Source organism: Phymastichus coffea, unplaced genomic scaffold (assembly GCF_024137745.1).
Source record: "Phymastichus coffea isolate CEN01 unplaced genomic scaffold, Cenicafe_Pcof_1.1 PCOF00052, whole genome shotgun sequence".
NCBI classification, from domain to species: Eukaryota; Metazoa; Arthropoda; class Insecta; order Hymenoptera; family Eulophidae; genus Phymastichus; species Phymastichus coffea.
In genome coordinates this window covers 1422886-1442806 of record NW_026706863.1, presented here as the reverse complement: position 1 = coordinate 1442806, position 19921 = coordinate 1422886, and the positions used below count along the sequence as shown (strand labels likewise).

The following is a 19921-nucleotide window of genomic DNA, read 5'->3' as shown; positions in this document are numbered from 1 at the left end:
TAAGTTTAAGAATTGTAATCTTTAATTTTTAGCGTTAAATAAAAAGGGAAAAAGGAAAACAGTACGTAATCTTTGAGAAATTTATGCGCCAGCAATAGTTGAATTCAAATAAAATCACCTCGATCATTAATACCTTTTAACTTCTATTTAATTATAGTAACGTAAATTTTCACCAACGAATTTTCGCGATTTGTTTACTGCCAATCTCTCGCAAAATAAATATAAGGACGATGTTTCAAATTTAATAAGAAATTGCGACAAAGCTACATACATACACGTATACATTTCAATTCATTGGCCATGAATTCTATTTTTCTCATGAAATGCCAAAAAAGTCTTGTAGTGCAACAGCCTCTCGCAACCTTATGCACTCAGCATATCGTATGTTCGCCCCGCGCAATGATATCTGCTAATCACTTTCGCTTTCCGCGGAAGCTACACTAGCGTTGTATTACGTTTGCGATATTACGTCGAACATGGACAATGACTCGTGTTTTTTGACTGAGGGTGCGACATTGAACTTCGGATTTGCTACGGGTAGAGGACGATTCTATAGCATGTGACACTGCTGATATTTTGACACTTCTGTATCAATCTAACCCTGAACGTATACTATCTTATTATAATCAAATGAGAAATTATTTATAGAGTTTAAGAAGGTTTGATCATTTATTTCATTTTAAAATAATATTCGATAACTAGACGATGTCACGAACACAATTTTTTTCCGGGATTAAAAAAAAGTAAACAAAGCATTTTAAAAGCCTTTAAACATACGGCCCGGAGAATTCACTCGGTAATTTTTAAAATAGCTGACAACTGACTAACTAGTCATTGCACACATAGACACACATGCATATGCATCATCACTTGAAATTTCTAGAAAGGAACGGTTACGCCGCTCTGGGTACGCTACAGACGAGCTGACTTGCATTTCTTTTTTCGACGTATCGGAGACAATATTTTCCCTCCAATGGAAATTTAGTCAAAACCATAAAATTATATCTTTTTTCGATGATTTATGCTCAATCTGAATCTTTATATCGATTGGTATCTCATCGACCTCATTTATGTGGTGCGTGTGCGTGGTATAGCTCATATTTAATTCAGCGGTGACCATTTTTTAAAAATATTCGATATTTTATTAAAAAGAGAGAAATCGAATTATCGAATTAATCTTTACAACATATATGAAACACAATTAGTTACTTTTACTTTACTTTATTACAAAAATTAATAAATTTCATATTGATTTTTACTTATTCAAAAGTTGTGTCGTAACTTGTTGAGCCGTATTTTTGATTGTTAAAAATTAAAATAATCGATGAGAACAGCTACATCTATCTTAACTTTCGAAATATTAGGGATTCTTCGGTAAAGAAAAGCGCGACTTTCATAATGGCGAATATGGCATAATCTTGCGCAGCCTAGGACGTCCTTTACGTAACGTTAAAGTCTCTCTGTATCCAAGCGCATAAATATTATAGTAATAGATGCAGGGTCGACACGCGAAAAATTGTCCGGTGACTTTTTCATAAAAAGTGAAAGTACACACTTTGTATAGAACACATTTGATCACGAAAAGATAACTGAAGAGGGGCTGCAATGATTTTTTGCACGTCTAAATCAATGCTACATTGTTGCGGGAGATGCAGTCATGTGAGGAACGACTGGTGCGTGATCTATGTGTCTTGGATTTTATGCTACGGTGATTTCTATTTTACTTTTTTTTTAATTAGCTAGATTAGGAAAATGCTATGAAAAATTACCGTTTGATGGCATGTTGTGTTAATTGTATCAAAATAAAAAATTGCTCAATAACAATGTATTTATGATGTATGTTATTGTAAATATAATAATACCCCCCAGCATTAGATAATTCCGCAATGAGTTAATAAAATCGTGTTTCAAATCAAAATATTTATTTGTGGAACCAGTAATAAACTATAGGTTCATTTCCATATGTCTATAAAAAAATGTTAGCACAACTGATCGTAAACCAATCATCACTATTATACATTTTTCGTATTTGGAATTTTATTATGTTTTTTAGTGTATAAGCACATAATTTTATTTTATCGTTCTATTATATGCCAACAGGGAGGATATGGAAAAAGTAAACATCGTTTTTCATGATAATGGAACGGTGACTTATCAACATAAAAAAATTCTCAATTTTGTTCCGGAGATGTCCAAGGATGGGGATCTTCGAGTCCTTGTTCCAAACATTCCACTTCTAGTAAGATAGCTGAAAATTTTTATTAATTACTTTTATTAATTAATTTAATATTTAGAAAGACCATGAGCTTCTAAATATGATATGTTCTATGAATTAGTTATCTTAAAACTGCCATTTAAAATCAATAAACTGACCACCCAAAATAAAGTATGTTTTTCTCGTAAGGCTAAATTTGAACGTGTGAAAGTCAGTGTCTGACCGAAGGCCTAACATTGTAATTTATATCTGACATTAGAATAGTTGCAGAATGCCTTGCGTCACGTAGACACCGCAGATATACGCGTTTTTCGTGCAAGCAATTATACATTTACGAAATCCCAAACGAAAGCGCTCGCGCAACAAAAGAAAAAAAAATTCAATTGCTCGCTATGTTTAGTATGAAAAATACAACATTTGCAGACGCTGTCGACGCAAAGTAAAAGTCTACCATACGTACTGAATATGGGCATTTCAATGTATATCGCTGGGATGGATTTGAAACCGTTCGTGCCAATCACAGCTCAGGAGCTTGTTTTTGGCTACGACGATCCTCTAGTCAGTATAGCGCATCAATTCTTCCCTAAAGGTCGACGGCCTATGAGTCAAATGGGTTTATTACTTGGTGTGAGTATGACAATATAATCTTTTGAAATCAATTTATTATCTTGACTTGCATAACGATTTTTTTTCTTCTTTTTGCAGCGAAATGGTACACTCGACGAAGTATCAACGATATTCACCGGTCACACGGACATGCGAGAATTTGGTTTAATCAATAGACTAAATGGACTCGATCGATTACCATATTGGCCGGACGCGCCGTGTAATTCCATACGTGCCTCCGAAGGTAAGAGCTTAAATTTTTTTTCAGGTTATTATTTTGTTCTTTATTCAGTGTATAAACGAAAACATAAGTTGTTAAAGTACGTACTATGCTACAGAGTGAAACTACTTATTATCTACTTCCGTAAACTTTAAATTTTTCGTCAGTCTACGAGCGAATGATCAGTAGACTGAACCTACTTATTTTTTGTAAACGATATATGAAAAATAATGTTGACTTTCTTTATATTGTGGCGAAATATAAAGATTTAGTTAGTTTTTTGGTGCTTAAGGATGCTGCAATTTCAAAAACATTGGAGATAAAAAAAAATTGCATATTAAAAATTAAACTTTCCATCAACAGGTTCATTTTTCCCTCCACGAGATCAGACGGGTGAAGACATAGTAACAGTTTATGATAAGGACCTATGTCGAATACTACCTCTAAAATATCGTGGACCAACGTCTAAATCAGGCGTCAAGGCCGATCTATACACACCTACAGATACGGTGTTTGACCCGCCGAGTGATGAGACGCCTGATAATGAATGTTTCTGCCCCGATAATCCGAAGAGCTGTCCACCACGGGGTCTCCAAAATATTAGCCCCTGCCAGTACAGTAAGTATCGGATTTTAAAAGCACATAAGACTTAAAATAAACACTAATGTTGAATTATTCAGTTGTGAAAAAATTGATCCTCCTTCATATTTTTTTTTTAACTTTACGCTCGTGCGTAAAGTTTCAATGGAATATTGTGATAATGAATCATGCCGAATTTTTTTTCATTTGTTAAGAGACACTGCGGTTTAGTTTTATAATTCATTGTATGACAAGGCACCTCGATGGAAGATTTTCAGCTAGGCGTGACCAAAACATTCCACTGACGTATAAGAAATATTTGTTATTTTTATAAGGAACTCAATGCTTGATCAATTTATTATCGCCGGTTAATATCGTTACATCTTACATCGAAATACTCTTTAACTATTCATTTTGAAAATATATAATTTAGAGTATTTCTTAATTAAAAAAATTTTTGTTATAGGTGCTCCAGTATACCTATCTTTCCCTCACTTTTATAAAGCTGATCCAAAGCTCTTAGATGCAGTTGATGGTCTTAACCCAATGCCAGAGTTGCATGAAACCTTTTTCAAAATACAACCGGTAAGTTAATTTTCACTTTGATATTGTCTTAGTTTTATTGACAGGCTTGAATGATTTGGTTCTGAAAATACGTTTATCAAATGTGTAATATATTTTGGAATAAAGTGGTTTTAAGAATAGGTGCATTTTGCAGAAATTGGGTGTTCCAGTCGAGGGCAAAGTGCGTGTACAGTTAAACTTGAAAGTTGAGCACCAGCCCCAAATAACAGCGGTGTCGAATTTTACGGACATCGTATTTCCAATAATGTGGCTGGAGGAAGGCGTCGACGAATTAACACCATCGATTCAACGTTGGGTCTACCTGGCGACAACGTTCGCCGACATTGCCGTACCTCTAACTACTTATGGTCTTATTCTAGTCGGCTTGGCTAGCCTCTTGTGGGTTACTTATCGCACCTACAGTAACGCTGTGCTCGCGCACGAAGCCATCGAGCTTGGTAAGCGTACGATACGTCGTGGCTCTTCGTTCATTGTCAATGGCCAGCATAAACTTATGATGGCCAGGGATTCGTATGTTTTATTGCAAACGGATGACAAGTCTGATGAAGAAGAGAAGAAAAGCGCGATGAAGGCTTTCATGAGCGGTGAGCCCGCCTTTGCTTATTAAAAAAGTGACAATAAAATCGTCAAAATATTATCTGTTATTATTTTGTTCGATGTAATATCGACCTTGTTAGCTGTAGATATTATTAATTTTATTATCATTGTCATTATTACCTTTTTAATATTATTATTTAGTAATGTTATTTTTATACCTCTGCGTTTGATATTTGTTAGAGTTTGCGAGAATTTAAGGGAGTGAATGGACTTTTTGCTATGGGTTATAGAGTTACGAAATTATACTTTAGTTAGTTGTCTTTTTATACAACTTATTTTGATTATGGTAAACAGACTTCTTGTTTAGATTCGTATGCCTTTTTTCTTAGGGTCGATTGGAGCTTAAAGTTTTGCTTTATTAATGTTGAAATATCAATTCCTACCAAGAAGTAAGAAAATATCTTTCTATCTAGTTTTCTTAGTTACCGAGTCATATGTATGTTGCTTTTAAAGGTGATCAAATATTTCACGAATTAACCGGTGGTTCGTTGTGTCATGATTTTTTTATGAGTATTCTTTTCCAAATTAATTGTTCCCAAAGGCCACTTATTTTTCAATTTTATTGATGATGTATATAACACTAAAATAATATATTATTTTAGTATGATTAGCCTAGAAAATTGATTTGGAGATATCATATTTTTCCATGTTATCGGTCGTTTACATTCATAGTTTATCTTAAGAAATACCTTTTTAATGACTATAATTTTGCATATTTTTTTTTACTTCTAGAAAAAAATATCATGTTGTGACATTTGAGAAAGTGAGAAAATTTCTAAATATTTTTCCGTATCAATATTTGCAGTGCGTTAATAAGAATTTCAAATTAAGATTTATTTGTGACAAGAACAATAACATTACAATCAATCATGCACACAAGAATTTCAAAGAAAATACTAGATTTGCGCAGCATTAAATAAAAATTTAATATTACAAAGTGTTTGCAATCTATTATAATATTACGAGTTGACTGTTCAGCCTCAGTCTAAAGAAGTTGAAATAATAATCTTCATAACTCTTAGTACCTTCAAATTGAGTTTTTATTTTAGAAGTTTGGATTTGGAAGTTTCGTCAAGGGTTTTTGAAATAAATTTGATGCAGAATACTAGTTCTATAAAATATTTGAAAAACAGTGAAAAAACAAAATGTAAAAACATTACCAATGTTAATATATAACGAAATTTTCTCGATAAGAATTTGGTCTATTTTTACAATGATTACAACAATATGCTTAATTATAAAATGATTTATTTGAACTATGTCATGGAATAAAAAATCGTAGGAAACAATATTCATTCCTGCTAAATACTTTATAGACATATAAAGATAGTTGTGAGTCAAAGTCACTTTAATTCTCTTCATTTTTGAAATGCGAAACAAAATAGTTTTTTTGTAACTTGTAAATATATCAATAAATAGTTATTTGTAATGAGTTGAGTAACATAGTATACAGATAAAAAAAAATTCTGTTTCGCGTTTCTGAAATGAATATAAAATATGTAAATATTTTCAAACTAATCAAGAATAATTATAGTACATAATTCTTCGACAAATTAATAATATGCGAATAGTGTCTGAAAAACCACACTTTTAAAACAAAATTAGACACATTCTTTGGATCAAAAGTCAATATTATAAATATATATTATTTTAGAATATAAGGTGAATTATAAATGCCCTTGAAAATATGATCTATTGCAGTTATAAAGATAAAAATATTGCTGAAAACACGTGCTATGGCTGTGGAAATAAAAAAGAACAATAAAAGTAAAAGGGATTTTCTTGCGCTGCCACGAGTGCCATCTTAGCTGCGGTATTGAGTGGTATTTATCACTTATTTAGATACAATTTCTTCACCTTTTACCCAGTGTTAAAAGTTTGTACGATAATAAAAATGTAAAATCGATTTCATTACCGTGTAATTAACAAGCATTTTTTTATAAAATAAGTTGTGGTGTAAAAAAAAATTTTTTTATTCAAGTTTTACATTTAGTTTTACAATGCGAATATTTAACGGGTATCTCAATATAAAATTTAATAATGCGATCGATTTTATGTAGTCATTAATTTTATTTTTCAATATTATGTATTTTTATGAAAAAAGATGATTGTTTTGAATAAAATATTGTTCTGAATGGAATCTCTATTTGATGAATATAATGATTACCCAAAGTTTGTCAGTTTTTGTAACCTTATTATTTTTAATAAGTACGAGATGGACAATGTGAATGGAATAAAACGAGCACATGTGCACTTATAATAAAAAGTGAAAGTATAGAATAGTTTGAAAATAATACTGCAGGAAATCGTGCCATTAGTTTTTAAATATTACGAGGAATGTTTAAGTCGGTAACTTCTTAGAAGATAATGTCATTATCGTAATGTATTTTAAACTCTAAGAGAGTCCCATATAATATGAGTGCATGTACAAAGTCTTAAGTCAGTATGTTGGTTTAGAAATTTTTTATAACTATTTGAATTAAGATTTTCATTGTGTATACAAAATCATGGAAAAAAGCGAATTTCGTGTGCTTATTAAACATTATTTTTTACAAAGAAAATCATAGAAACTGAAGAAAAGCTCCATCGCATGGTATGGTTTAAAAGTGGAGTTTTATTAAGGCCATATAAACGTAAATGATCTTGAGCGTTCTGTTCGTCCAAAAGAGATAATTACTTAAGATATTATCGATAAAGTTCATTATACTGTATTCGCTGATCGTCGATTAAAAGTACGTGAAATTAATGAGGCTAATTATAAAACATTTCAGTAAGATGCACATGAAATATTTTATATGAATGATGTTTGAGTATGAGGAAGCTATCTGCTAAATGGATGCCGCGCTTGCTCACAGTTGATACAAGCGAGCTCGTTTGGCTGCGTGTGATCACTCTTTTAGCATATGTTTTAAATGTAATCCAAAAGAGTTTTTGCGACTTTAAGTTAATGTCGATGAAATATGAATTTATTATTATTAACCAGAAACGAAAAATCACTAGAAAATCTGAACTGAGCCTGACGAATCTGCGAAGAAAAAAGCGAAGACGGTGAGATAAGGAAAAGTTATTGCCATAATTTTTTGGAACTCAACTGGTATAATATCAATCGATTGTCTACAGATTAGAAAAACTATCACAGAAGAATATTATGCCTCATTATTGGATTGATTTAATGCCATACTCAAGGAAAAGCCGGCCGATCTAGTGGAAAAGAAATTCTTTTCCACTGTGACAATACACCGGCTTGCACGAGTTCCATTGCAAACGCCAAACTATTTAATTTACACTAAGAAATACTTCCATATATCAACTTTATTTGCTAGATTGACTTTCTTCGAATTATATTTTGTTTCCTAATATAAAAACTTTGCTTTCGGGTAAAAGATTTTTAAGGGCGAAGAGGTAAGAACTCCAATAAATAAGTATTTTGAAGAGTCAAAAAAATTATTTTACGCAGAGAGCATAAAAAAGCTTAAGCGCTACTATGTAATAAATGTATAGAGTTAAACGGGGAATATATTAAAAAACAAATTGGAATTATTTAAATAAATAGTATTTTCCATTTCACAATTACGGACTCACTCGACTTGCGAAATTCAAATTATCAAATATGTACGGTTTTATCAAATTATGGCTATAATCCGCATTGGAAATATGAAATTCTATGTATATGCCACATAATACTATTTAAACCTGTTACCGGCTGAAAGTATAACGATCAGTTCACTTGATTTGGTATAGTAGGATTCTATATTAACAGCAACCATCAATTTATTATTATTTATAAATCTCGTTTATAGTAAGTTCTTATTGTATATTTCTCGAAATGTAACTGTTACAAAGCTTCCCTTTGCAGAAAAGAATTTCCCATAACAAATTTTTATACTTTTGAAAAAAAAACTAACAGTGTATGTTTAATACAGAATTTTTAAATATTGAAAAATATATTTCCTATCGAAATTCTTTTATTTTGAAAATTTTAAAAATTATTCAGCTAAAGCAAAACATATAAGAAAAATTTTTTAGTTTATTGACTGATTTCACGAATAGTTTTTAATAAAATTTAAATAGCAGAAGGTAGGAATTTATCGATTTCCTGATAGATATTTGGTAATAGGTTTAGGATACTAATATTATATATAAATAATCTATACAGAATCAGATAGCGATTAATTTTTACGAAAACTCATAACTTATTTACTTACTCATAACTAGTAATAATAAGATAGAATAAAAATAATTTTTAATATTTTCCCTGTAGATTTAGCAGTATTCGATTTTTATAAAAATTACTTTATACAAATTTTGTTAACTATTTAGATGAAAATAAAACGTTGAATCATAAAAGATGAACAACAAATGAAGAACTCAACAGGGTTAATTTTTTCATTTCAAATTCACAAAATATTTACGTTATAAGTTGACTTGTAAAACTAATTGCAACTTTGCACGTGTATATGCTTTCACACCATTGAAAGACATCGAATGAAAAAAAAATTAGTTTTGTATGATAAAAAATGACTAAATGCTATTTATTATAGTTATCTAAATATACTCTTTCTTTATTCAATATTTTTTTTAATGTAGTCTGCCAGCATATAACTTTATTTTATTTATATGTAAAGTAAAAGTATTTTCTGAATTTTCGGTGCCCATAGCATTATTGATATCCGTAACCCCATATAAAGGCTTAGCTACGTATTCACAGGTATAATTTTCGTATTCTGTACAGTATTGTAAAGAATCTAAGTTATAATACATCATATATAAATTTTTTTAATTCTAGTGTCATTTATAGATTCTTAAATAAAAACAAAAGGTTTCCTTAACATATGTTATAAAATGTAACTTATTTTAATACCTTTTGATTCAACCTTTTCTGAAATGCAATTAGATATTTATAAGATTTTCTATTAATTTGATGAGAGTTGCAAAAATGACATAGTTCATTTCATATAGAATATTATAATTTTTGATAGTTTCTCTGAACCACATTGGACAAACCATCTACTCAAAAATATTATAAAAGTGTACTTAATGAATAGCGATAATAGAGGAATATAAAAATAATAATGCAGTGTTTTTATTTTTGTATCACAGTTACTTAATTTATATTTATCGTAGATGCAATACATTCGTGTATTGTACAATACATTTCATTGTAATACAAAAAATGCAAAGTTAAAGACTTAAAATTACAAATAAACTAAAATTACAATACAGGGGATTTAGATTAAACTAAGCTTAAACGTATTTAGCTTATTACAATCATACTGAATACTTAAATGTTTGTTTTTTACAAGTGTGAAGACAAACGGCCAATTTTCATATGATCTCACATTACTCTAGATAAAAAATAATTTTGAAAAGCCGCTTATCCTGACATTTTCGCATATTCGTTTATTCTTAACTCGTTTTCTTATTTCTTTCCAAATGTAAAAAATTTGTACCGATACAGCCAAATTTATCATTATTGTCAGTGCTTATTAGATTGATTCATTGAGTGATTGTACTTAATTGTTCAATTTTTCATTTTGACATACGTATTAACAAACATATCTTGATCAAATTTGATATTTAAAAAAAATTCTATTATACATCGGGTTATCTATCATCTCAAAAATTAGAAATGCAATCATTCTAATTTAACTTCTGCAATTCCAAAATAATTACTGAACCACGCATAGATTTCAATCCTTGTAGTCTCACGATCTCATAAATGATGGATTTATTAGCAAAAGAAATAAAAAAAAAAATAAAAAAACATCTAACGAGCATTGGAATAAGCGAACGTTTCGAAATAGCAGTTAAAATCGTCTACGCTATAGCATTACATTTACAATAAGATAAAAAAAGAACAAAAAATAATCTCTTATCCTATAAGAGAGCAGCGTCGTATAGTTGTTCGTTCAGTCGTTGCTTGACGTATGATAAGATTCAAGCATCTTAATATGGAGGTAGATACGCGTTAGCGCCAGCGGGCTGAGTTCCATGTTGGCAATCGCATGGCACATTAGGTTCTTGTGGGTGATAGTGGATATTGTTCTGTACAGATTGAGGTCCTTCGTAACTGTTGTATGCTTGAGGCTGTTGAAGTGTTATGCTTGGAGATGGGTTCAGCAAACCATTGACCCACTTGTAGTCGATCAAAGCGAAGGTTGCGACCTGAGGGAACAAGACACACACATCAATATGTGTTATTTAGGAGACGATGCAAAATTTTATATGGATAGTCCGATTGCATGGTATTGGTCATTCATTAACTTAAAAGTAAGACCATTATTATTTTTGCTTAATACACGTTATAAGAAGAAGTTGTCGAATCTAATAATCGATTTCGGTTATAAAAAATAGTTTAAAAATAACGTACAAGCGCGGGAGTTACTAAAACCAAAATACTAACATTTATAGATCTGTGGAATTAAAATGAAGCTCAAGGCATTGAAAAATCAGTTAAAAATTCGAATAATTTCTGATAAAATAAGAGAGAGAGAGAGAGAGAGAGAGAGAGAGAGAGAGAGAGAGAGAGAGAGAGAGAGAGAGAGAGAGAGAGAGAGAGAGAGAGAGAGAGAGAGAGAGAGAGAGAGAGAGAGAGAGAGAGAGAGAGAGACGTTACAAGCGACCAATATTGTGCAACTGATCTAACGACGCTATTAGCATTGCTAATAGGCAATGTAACGTGTTGTGACTGACATGCTCTAACGCGACAAAGTGAATTTTACGATTTACTGAGAATAAGAATTAACGAACCGATATAGCATATTCCTAGCTTGATAAATCACTTTTGACTGCGAGACGCATCCACGTATGTAAGATAAAGACAAAGAAACAGAGAGAAAGTGCACTCTCACCTGATTGGTGGGAAGACAGCCAGTATCTTGACTGTAGACACCAACGAGCTCGTAGTGTCCATCGCCACGGTCGCAAGCGAGAGGACCGCCCACGTCAACTTGACACATGTTGTTGTTCTGTTTGTGTGCCTTCACACAGACAAGACTGTTGTCGAGGTCGAGTGGCGTTTCAGCACCCTGAAGGCGTAATCTGCATTGGTCTTGGCTCAAAGCGTCAACTTCGATTTTGTTCATGAGAGCTCCAGCGGCGTGGACTGTGGAAAGATCGTTGTTTTTTAATATATTAATCGCATGCGTCGAGGAAAGAAATTTCGACACTTGCGTAACGGAGTGGTTTCGTGTGTGTTGCAACAAGTAGCGTGTGATGTAAAAAAAGAGTCAGAATATAAATGATTCATACGTTGCAAGACGGTTTTTCCCCATCCTACGGAGATGCACTTTCTCTCAAGGACAGATGGCTGTTGGCTCAGGCAGATTGTGTCAACGTGTTGATCGAGTTGGACTGGTTTCTCTAAGAAGAGCATTGCGAGGTCATAGCCTGGTCCACCTGGTTGGTAGCCAGGATGAGCTTCAATGGTCTGCACTTGGACAATTTCGAAGGGTAAGGGTTCTTCGTGTTTCAGCTCATAGCCGAGTTTCCATTCGCCAACTTTGATCGCTATTTCACTTGGGTTCATTCTAAAATAAAAATAAATAATTACGTGAGTTTTATTTTGATAATTGACAAAAATAATAGCAATTAACTTAAAATAAATAATTACCCATAAACACAGTGAGCAGCAGTCATGACTACATTCGGTGCGATGATGGCACCAGAGCAGAGCAGTTTCTTCTCAACATTGTGAAGAATCATTGCTTGCCATGGTATTTCACCAAAAGGAGTTTGAACGTCATTCAAACCTTCGGCATAATTATGCTGAACCTGGCAACACATTTATGACGTATAAGCGACGGAAGATGACATAAAAGAAAAAAGAAAGTCTATCGAAAGCACTCGATGGATCATCGATTAATTCTTTCAAACGAATTACGTAAGAATAAAATTTGATTTTTGGGCTATCGCAGATGTAGCAATCGCGATCATTTATATATACGCACGATACATCTTATGCTTCACTATTTTCTATGCGAACATATATAGGAGATCATATAACGTGTTAGCGGTGTGATACTTTCGTAATCATTAATTATTGTATAAAAAATATAGAATTCGTTTCTTTCGAAATTTTCGCTAAGATATTTTGTGATTTATTCGATAAAATGTACCTGATTGATGATTCCGCACTGAGCGCCAGGAGTGTGTGGAGCGATGGATACTGTTGAAAGAACTGGAATTTGATTCTCAACAGTTTTCTGTCCAAATCCAGAGAAGCTTGGCAAGCTAAAGAAAGGTTTTTTAGTGGTAATAGGCTCAGGTACATTTTCAATTGTTGGTGCATCAATAACTTGCACATCAGATTGCTGGGGTTTTCCAAAGCCAAAGTTATTGATTTGGTTGGCGAATGATTGTTGGAAATTCTGCAGGCCTTGTTGAATTGACTCTAAAGGACCTTTCGGTTGTCCGTTGATCTGGTTATGTGTTGAAAAATGATCGTACTGTGGGCGTTGAACAGGTTGTTTTTGCTGATTGTATGATGGTTGTTCAGACTGGACATAAGATGGTTGTTCTGGCTGAACGTACGACGGTTGTTCTGGCTGAACAAACGATGGTTGTTCGGGCTGAACGTATGATGGCTGTTCAGGCTTAACGTGTGTTGATTTTTCGGGCTGAACGTATAATGGTTCTTCAGGTTGAGCGTGTGAATATTGTTCCGGTTGAATGTATGATGGTTGTTCGGGCTGAACGTATGATTGTTGTTCGGGCTGAATGTGTTCTTGTTGTTCGCGCTGAACGTATGATGGTTGTTCAGGTTGAACGTATGATGGTTGTTCTGGTTGAACATTTGATGGTTGTTCAGGTTGAGCATATGATGGTTGTTCAGGTTGAACGTACGATGGTTGTTCTGGTTGAACGGATAATGGTTGTTCTGGTTGAATAAATGATGGTTGGTTAGATTGGTGAGAAATTTGGGGCTGCTCAGTCACCGTAATGGTGAAACTAGGCTGTTTTGGTTTTTTCACTTGGAAATCAGAGGGTTGTTGTGGCACAAACGCTTGGGGTCGATGAGGGATGAAAGCCTGGGATTGCTTTTGCACAGTAACGTATGTTTTTTGTGGCACGATATCTTGTGATTGCTTTGGCTTGAAAATCTGAGGTTGCTCTGACACGAAAGACTGAAAATGATCTGGTACTACTATTATCTCGGGCTGTTTAGCTTGCTGAGGGAATTCAGCTGATTCAATTGGATGTTGAGGTCGAAATGTCTGCGACTGTTGTGGTTGGAAGGTCTGTTGAGGTTGGAAAGGTTGGGATGGCTGCAAAAATGGATTTTTTGACTCGACTGGTTTCTGTTGGAATGTAGGCAGTTGAGCTTGGCCAAATGTTGGCTGAGATTGGAATGGTTTGTTTTCAGGAACGATCTTGTTTGCTTGGAAACTAGTCGGAGGTGACAGTATTGGAGTTAATGGACGAAAGTTCTGTGGTTGTTGAGATACTTTGATAGGTGCTTGAGGCCTGACAACTTCATTGAATTGACTGGTCGGCTTTAGCACTGGGAGTGGTTTAAAAGGTCTCTGTGGCTTGTTTTTGGTGAGGTTCAAGAATTTAGGAAAACCCTGCTCATCGAAGCCTTGTTTAAGCTGCTCGGGAGACAAGTTGCCTGCTGGCCATGGGTCGACGTAGTCAGGATCACGGCAACACTTGCCAATGACTCCATTATCTGGATTTTTACAGTCCTGCGTTACGAAAAAAAAATTTACATGAGTAATTTGTAAACAAATTCATTTTCGTCGAAACGTTGCCCGAAATACTACTATTTATTATTAAAGATAATTCATGCACAAGTTATATTAATAATCATAGTTTTTTTTATTAAATATCAACGACACCTACCACCATGGGTACACGTCTCAATTTCTGTTCTTCGGTAAGTTGAATAGACGTCTTGCTGATGACACCGGTCGAAGTGCAGAACTGCTCTTCAACGCAAAGGAGGGCGGCAGCACATCCAATTTGTGGTTGGAAAGCAGGTGGGAAAGCCACATTTTGTTGGACGTTCGTTGGCGAATCGTCATGACCGGAGTTATCTGTAAGATAAGTTTCCCCATATGAACTTGAGACAATTGGGTCGGTGGTTTCATGAGTGACAGAAATAATGAGATAAAATCAGGAGTTGTAATATTCTCAAAGTAGCTTTTACTGTAGATACTTCCACGAGAATTGTTCATGCAGACAAATTCTTACTACAGAGCAAAATAACTAAAGTACGCGTTCTCTAGTGTGTGTACTCTTCACGTTGCGTACATTCGTAAAAGTTTTGAAGTGAAAAGGAATGTATATTTTTTTATTTAAGTGTAAAATGTCTTTTATAGATTCTTAATACTTTTTAATAACATTTCGAATCAAACCGTTATTTTACAAATTAAAAAGAAAGCCGTATTTCAAACCACAAATTGGTTAGATGAGATCACTTGAAATTACCACACCACTTTATGTAATATGCAAAATAATATTCTTATTATTTACATGATTTAATACACTTTACTAAAAAATAATAAAAATCACTGTTGTACTTATTACCTAGAGCGAATGTGCTATGAGAGAGCATTAATAAAACTAGAACCACTGAACACTTGAAATGAGCCATGGTTCTAACACTTTGTAAATGAAAAAAAAGAGAATATGTGAACAAATTTGAAGAAAAAACTTCTCGATTCTGCGGAGTATCCGGCACTCGCGATTGTCTGTATCCGAACGCTTAAGTAAGACTGAATTTCTCCAAGCGAGGACAGTGTCTTTTATATGTACACACGTAACACACAAAGCGGGCGCGGACCTCAATTAATGATCGCACTACCTGCCGCGTTATCTGTTTGCCACTTTCTTCGAGGTCTTTCGACATTTTCCCACTTTCGTGAATCTGTTTACGATGGACGTAATGGACAATCTTATATATTACCAAAAAATATAGTGTTACACGTGTCCTTTCTATAACATCTAATCTACGATTACATTTCCAAATGATGTTAGATATTACGTAGGTTTCTCAAGATCTTCATATAATGCTCTGTTGAGATGTGTTGCTTGCCACAGACTAATTATAGTTACTATGTGATCTAAAAGACATTTTTTTTTATTTTGATTGTCTCCATTAAGACATTTTTTCTTGTTTTTACGGATTGGCAGTATGAAAAATGAATCGATATTCATTGTACTTATTCAAGTAGGCAATTAGATTTCGCGGTTTAATACAATTTTTTAGCAAACATTTGTTCTAGATTAAGTAATACCTTGCAGTAAAAGTAAATATCTTGATATTAATACCTTTTCATTAGAATAAATAAAAAATTATGATGCCTAAAAAAATTTCTATTTAAATGAATGACGAGTTCGCAATACCCTTTTATAAAATATTTTTGTAATATTGAAATAAAGTTAAATGTTATTCGTCAATTAAACCTATTTATGATAAGACAGATTAATTAAAATTTTATTTATTTTTACAAATTATTCTATAGTAATCTGTCATTTGATTGAATTTGAAGAAGAAACAATTTATTAAAATAGACAAAAATTTGTTAGTTGAATGTTAGATTAATAATTTTATAAAGAAAATCAATTACGTGATAAATAAAATTTAAAGATGATTCATAAGTGTAAATGTAATGAAAAGTAAAAAACGTTAAATGAATCTAAACATATCTTATTAATTGTAAAAAAGTTTGAAACGTATTAATTTCTGATGAAAGTGTCGTTATGATTTCATACTAGAAATCATTTGAGTTAAGCGGAATAAGTCAATCGGTTACTTGTTGACAAATTTTGATTAAGAAATTGGCAAATAAATAATTCTAACAAGAATTATTACATTTTTTGAAATCTTCATAACCAATTATACAACTTCATCTATTTAAGAAGGAAGAAGCAAGTGTGATTAATGATTCCGGAATACGGGATTATAATTTTTATAAAATTTCAAATGCAAAATAAAATTTCTCCACTTTCATAAATAATACCTGAAACGTAAGATGCGTATTTAAAATCTATGTAAGCTTTTACAAATCCAATGAAAAGGCCGTTGGAAAAAAATCAGAGGTCGGTGAAAAAATATATGTGATTTACATACCTTCAGGCTCTTTAGGTAGTCCGGAGAAAGAGGCTATTTGATTCGAAGGAGAGTCATTGATAGGAGGCAGGTAGCCGTTAGCTTGATAGGCAGCAGAGTTATCTCCAGAGCTCAAGTCAATTTCACTTTCGCTGCCGAAGAGACCATTCGCACTTCGACCTGCAATACATAATTTACTAATTAGGCGTGGGATTCTGCGGATGTTATGAAAGATTATGTTAAATAGCTTGGTTGATGAGTAAAAGAATTCACACATCAATCTTATATGAGAAAAATTGTATAAAGTTCTTAGAAATGCATTTTAGTAGTCATATATAATTTATTTTTAGATATTTGCAAGTAGGGAATTATATTTCTAATAAAATCGAATATAAAATGTTAATTGATCCTAAACATTTATCAAAATTGTTAGTATAATAGAAAAATTAAAATGAATCCTTGCAAAAATTCATAGACTGATCTACAAATGAAAAATATCAACTCTTAATACATCAATGTGAAATCAACGTCTTTTATGATTATAAGTAGAATATTTGTATAATATACATATCTGCTTAAAATATCACGTTTAGAATTGCACCTCCTCATGAAAAAATCAATTTTAATTGAGCTTTTAATAATAGTTTATTAACAATAACTTTTTGATTTTATATCATTGTTTATAAAAATGCGATATTGTTTTTAACGTATTTGTAAATAAATGCATAAAATTTTTTATCTAAATACGTTTACATAATTTTGCATATTATCATCAGAGATATTTATAAAATACAACGTAATCGAGAGCGAAGAATTGAAAAAGTAAAAGAATTTCTTTCTTTAAATACGGCTACTTTAATAAAGTAACGTCAGTATATTATATTGATGTGCGAATAAGATAATTTTTCTAAAAATCAGAATTTCAAGATGAAAAAACATATTATAGTGAATAATTTTTAAGTTCGTGTTATGGATATCATTGTACACACTTAACCACGCAAAAGCTTAATAGTTTTGTAGTCATTAATGTACTTAATAATAATAAAGTTGAGATTGATAATCTGTTTGAGTTATGCTCTAAATTTAACAATATTGAAACTCAAATACAAAATACATGTGTTTTTGAAGCTCGAAAGCGTATCATTTAAAGTTTACTCGCGAAAGAAGATGATAAAATAAGTGAATCACTGCACATCCACTAAAACTTACTGGAAGCATGAACTTGAGCCAAAGCTTGATACTGCAGCGCGAGAAGCGCTAGAGCCACTAAACTACACTCAACGAAGCCCATGACGCAGCTGCCACTTACAACACAAAAAATCCTCTCTCTGACCTTGGATCTGACTATATCCCTCTAAAAACCTCTACTGCTACTACTACTTCTGCTGTTGCTGCGCTCTTAGTTGCCAGCACGAACGTTCGAGTTACACTGCTCGCTCCCTAAACGATCACGATCTTATATACCCGTCAGTGAATGATGTGGTCATCATCGCCGATCAATTAGCTATCAAATTGTATGCTGTTTATCGGCGCGTAGCAGCAGCCTTTTGGCTGGACTACTTCCTACTCCTGGTAGGCATTCCTCGTAATTATGGATCCATTCACATCAGATGAACATCGCTACTATCATAAACTTTTTTTTTTGATTGCGCATCGACGTACGGATCTCGAGTCTGTGATTGACGTTTGCTTGTGCTATGCGAATTGGTGATTCTAATCAAGCCAACTTGAGTCTTCGTAAGATTTATGAATTTTTATCTGATTTTTGTTTTCGTAATTTGTATTATTTTTGTTTTTTTTTATCCCCGAATTGTTTTTGGAGAAACGAGTGAAAAACAAATATTTTCCAGAGGTGATTATGTTATTATATATAATATTTCCGGAGGAAAAAAAAATATTTACGGAAAATCATTACGATTAATAACTTTTTAAAGATAATGAGATTGTCACTTGAGATTATATTTTGGTGTATCATTACATTCATGTTTGCGAGGAAAGACGACCTTGAACTAAAAAAAGGATCCGATCGAAAAACGGAGTCTACCTGTTTACAGTGAATCTCGGGCAGATGCCATACCGTAATTCTTTTTGTTCGCGAATTTCTCTCCTTCATCGATTGTTCGTCAGTTGACGAACCTACCTTTGTTTTCAACTCGAGAATTCGAACTGCAGCTTATTTTTCCAGTTGTGAAATCAAATCGGGTTTGTCTATATAACTTAACTTATTATAACTTTCTGCAATAACTGTTTACGTTTTAATAAGTTTTACTTAATTTTAATAAGTTATATATTTGAATGCGGTTCAATTGTGCATAAGTCGATTAATTGCTATGAATCTTTTATAATATCAAAATGGAAAAGTCAACCTCCTGTTTCAATAGCTGAATCTTTTATTATTCAATAATTTTGTATTACGACAGAGAAACAATGTCGCAGATGATTTAATAGTCTATTTTAGTTTGTGATTCGATAGTCATCGCCGTGAATCTCAACCGTTTCTATCACGTGGGAAATCCCATGTTTTGGTGAGACAAATGACGCGCATCTCTAAGGAATTTCGGCATGTGTCTCCAAATCCGCCCGCGAAAAATTTCGATGATATCGCCGGTTAAAATACCGTGTTTTAGTGAGATAGATGACGCGTATCTCTGAGGAATTTCATTCTACGTCTACTCAAATTCGCCCGCGAAAAATTTCGATGATATCGTTAGTAGGGTTTTTCCACTCGCGAGAAGAGTCTTCTCTGCTTGAAATACGACCGCCAAATATTCATTCAATTTAAATTCAGTGAAAACATAAAAGTGCCGCAACCTTAAAGTCGTTATTTATTCACAAAAATGTTTCATCCTTGTACGATTGATGGATCATATTTATGCAGTATGATTTACATTCGGTGTGTAACATGTATGATCAGTTGATCCTTTCGGTGCTCATTTTTAACAACTTGACATTTTTTCATGACATTTATGAGGTGGAAGGTTGGAATTGGGTTATATGTTTCGATAAAAAAAGGAAGAAAAAACACACCACGTATAGATTGCGAAAATTTCATTATACAAAGTAA

General features: G+C 32.8%; 2 protein-coding genes across 4 annotated transcripts in view; one reads left to right on the top strand and one right to left on the bottom strand.

Annotated features, from left to right (window-relative positions):
• Positions 1 to 6938, top strand: part of LOC131665566 (scavenger receptor class B member 1) — a 46957-nt gene extending 40019 nt beyond the window's left edge. For all 3 annotated transcript variants that reach the window (XM_058937529.1, XM_058937531.1, XM_058937528.1), the window contains exons 5-10: positions 2101 to 2239; positions 2639 to 2842; positions 2921 to 3065; positions 3405 to 3659; positions 4087 to 4205; positions 4339 to 6938. In XM_058937529.1, the coding sequence (XP_058793512.1) occupies positions 2101 to 2239; positions 2639 to 2842; positions 2921 to 3065; positions 3405 to 3659; positions 4087 to 4205; positions 4339 to 4812 (1336 nt within the window). In that variant the 3' untranslated portion in view covers positions 4813 to 6938. The remainder of the gene's footprint in view (positions 1 to 2100; positions 2240 to 2638; positions 2843 to 2920; positions 3066 to 3404; positions 3660 to 4086; positions 4206 to 4338) is intronic.
• Positions 6939 to 9927: 2989 nt separating this feature from the next.
• On the bottom strand, positions 9928 to 18148 carry LOC131665487 (inactive serine protease scarface-like). The gene is made up of 8 exons (XM_058937381.1): positions 18067 to 18148; positions 16879 to 17037; positions 14646 to 14839; positions 12920 to 14488; positions 12415 to 12575; positions 12054 to 12331; positions 11654 to 11907; positions 9928 to 10967 (listed from the first exon to the last, which is right to left on the bottom strand). The coding sequence occupies exons 1-8, from the start codon at positions 18146 to 18148 to the stop codon at positions 10749 to 10751; spliced, it is 2916 nt and encodes a 971-aa protein (XP_058793364.1). The 3' UTR covers positions 9928 to 10748.
• Between the last annotated feature and the right edge of the window lie 1773 nt (positions 18149 to 19921).

Coding starts and splice junctions, on each gene's coding strand:
- LOC131665487 (XM_058937381.1), bottom strand. CDS start 18,148: ATGGGCTTCGTTGAGTGTAGTTTAGTGGCTCTAGCGCTTCTCGCGCTG. Junction 14,489..14,645: donor TGAGACGTGTACCCATGGTG/GTAGGTGTCGTT, acceptor TTCGTAACGCAG/GACTGTAAAAATCCAGATAA. Junction 10,968..11,653: donor GCTGTCTTCCCACCAATCAG/GTGAGAGTGCAC, acceptor TTGTTCCCTCAG/GTCGCAACCTTCGCTTTGAT.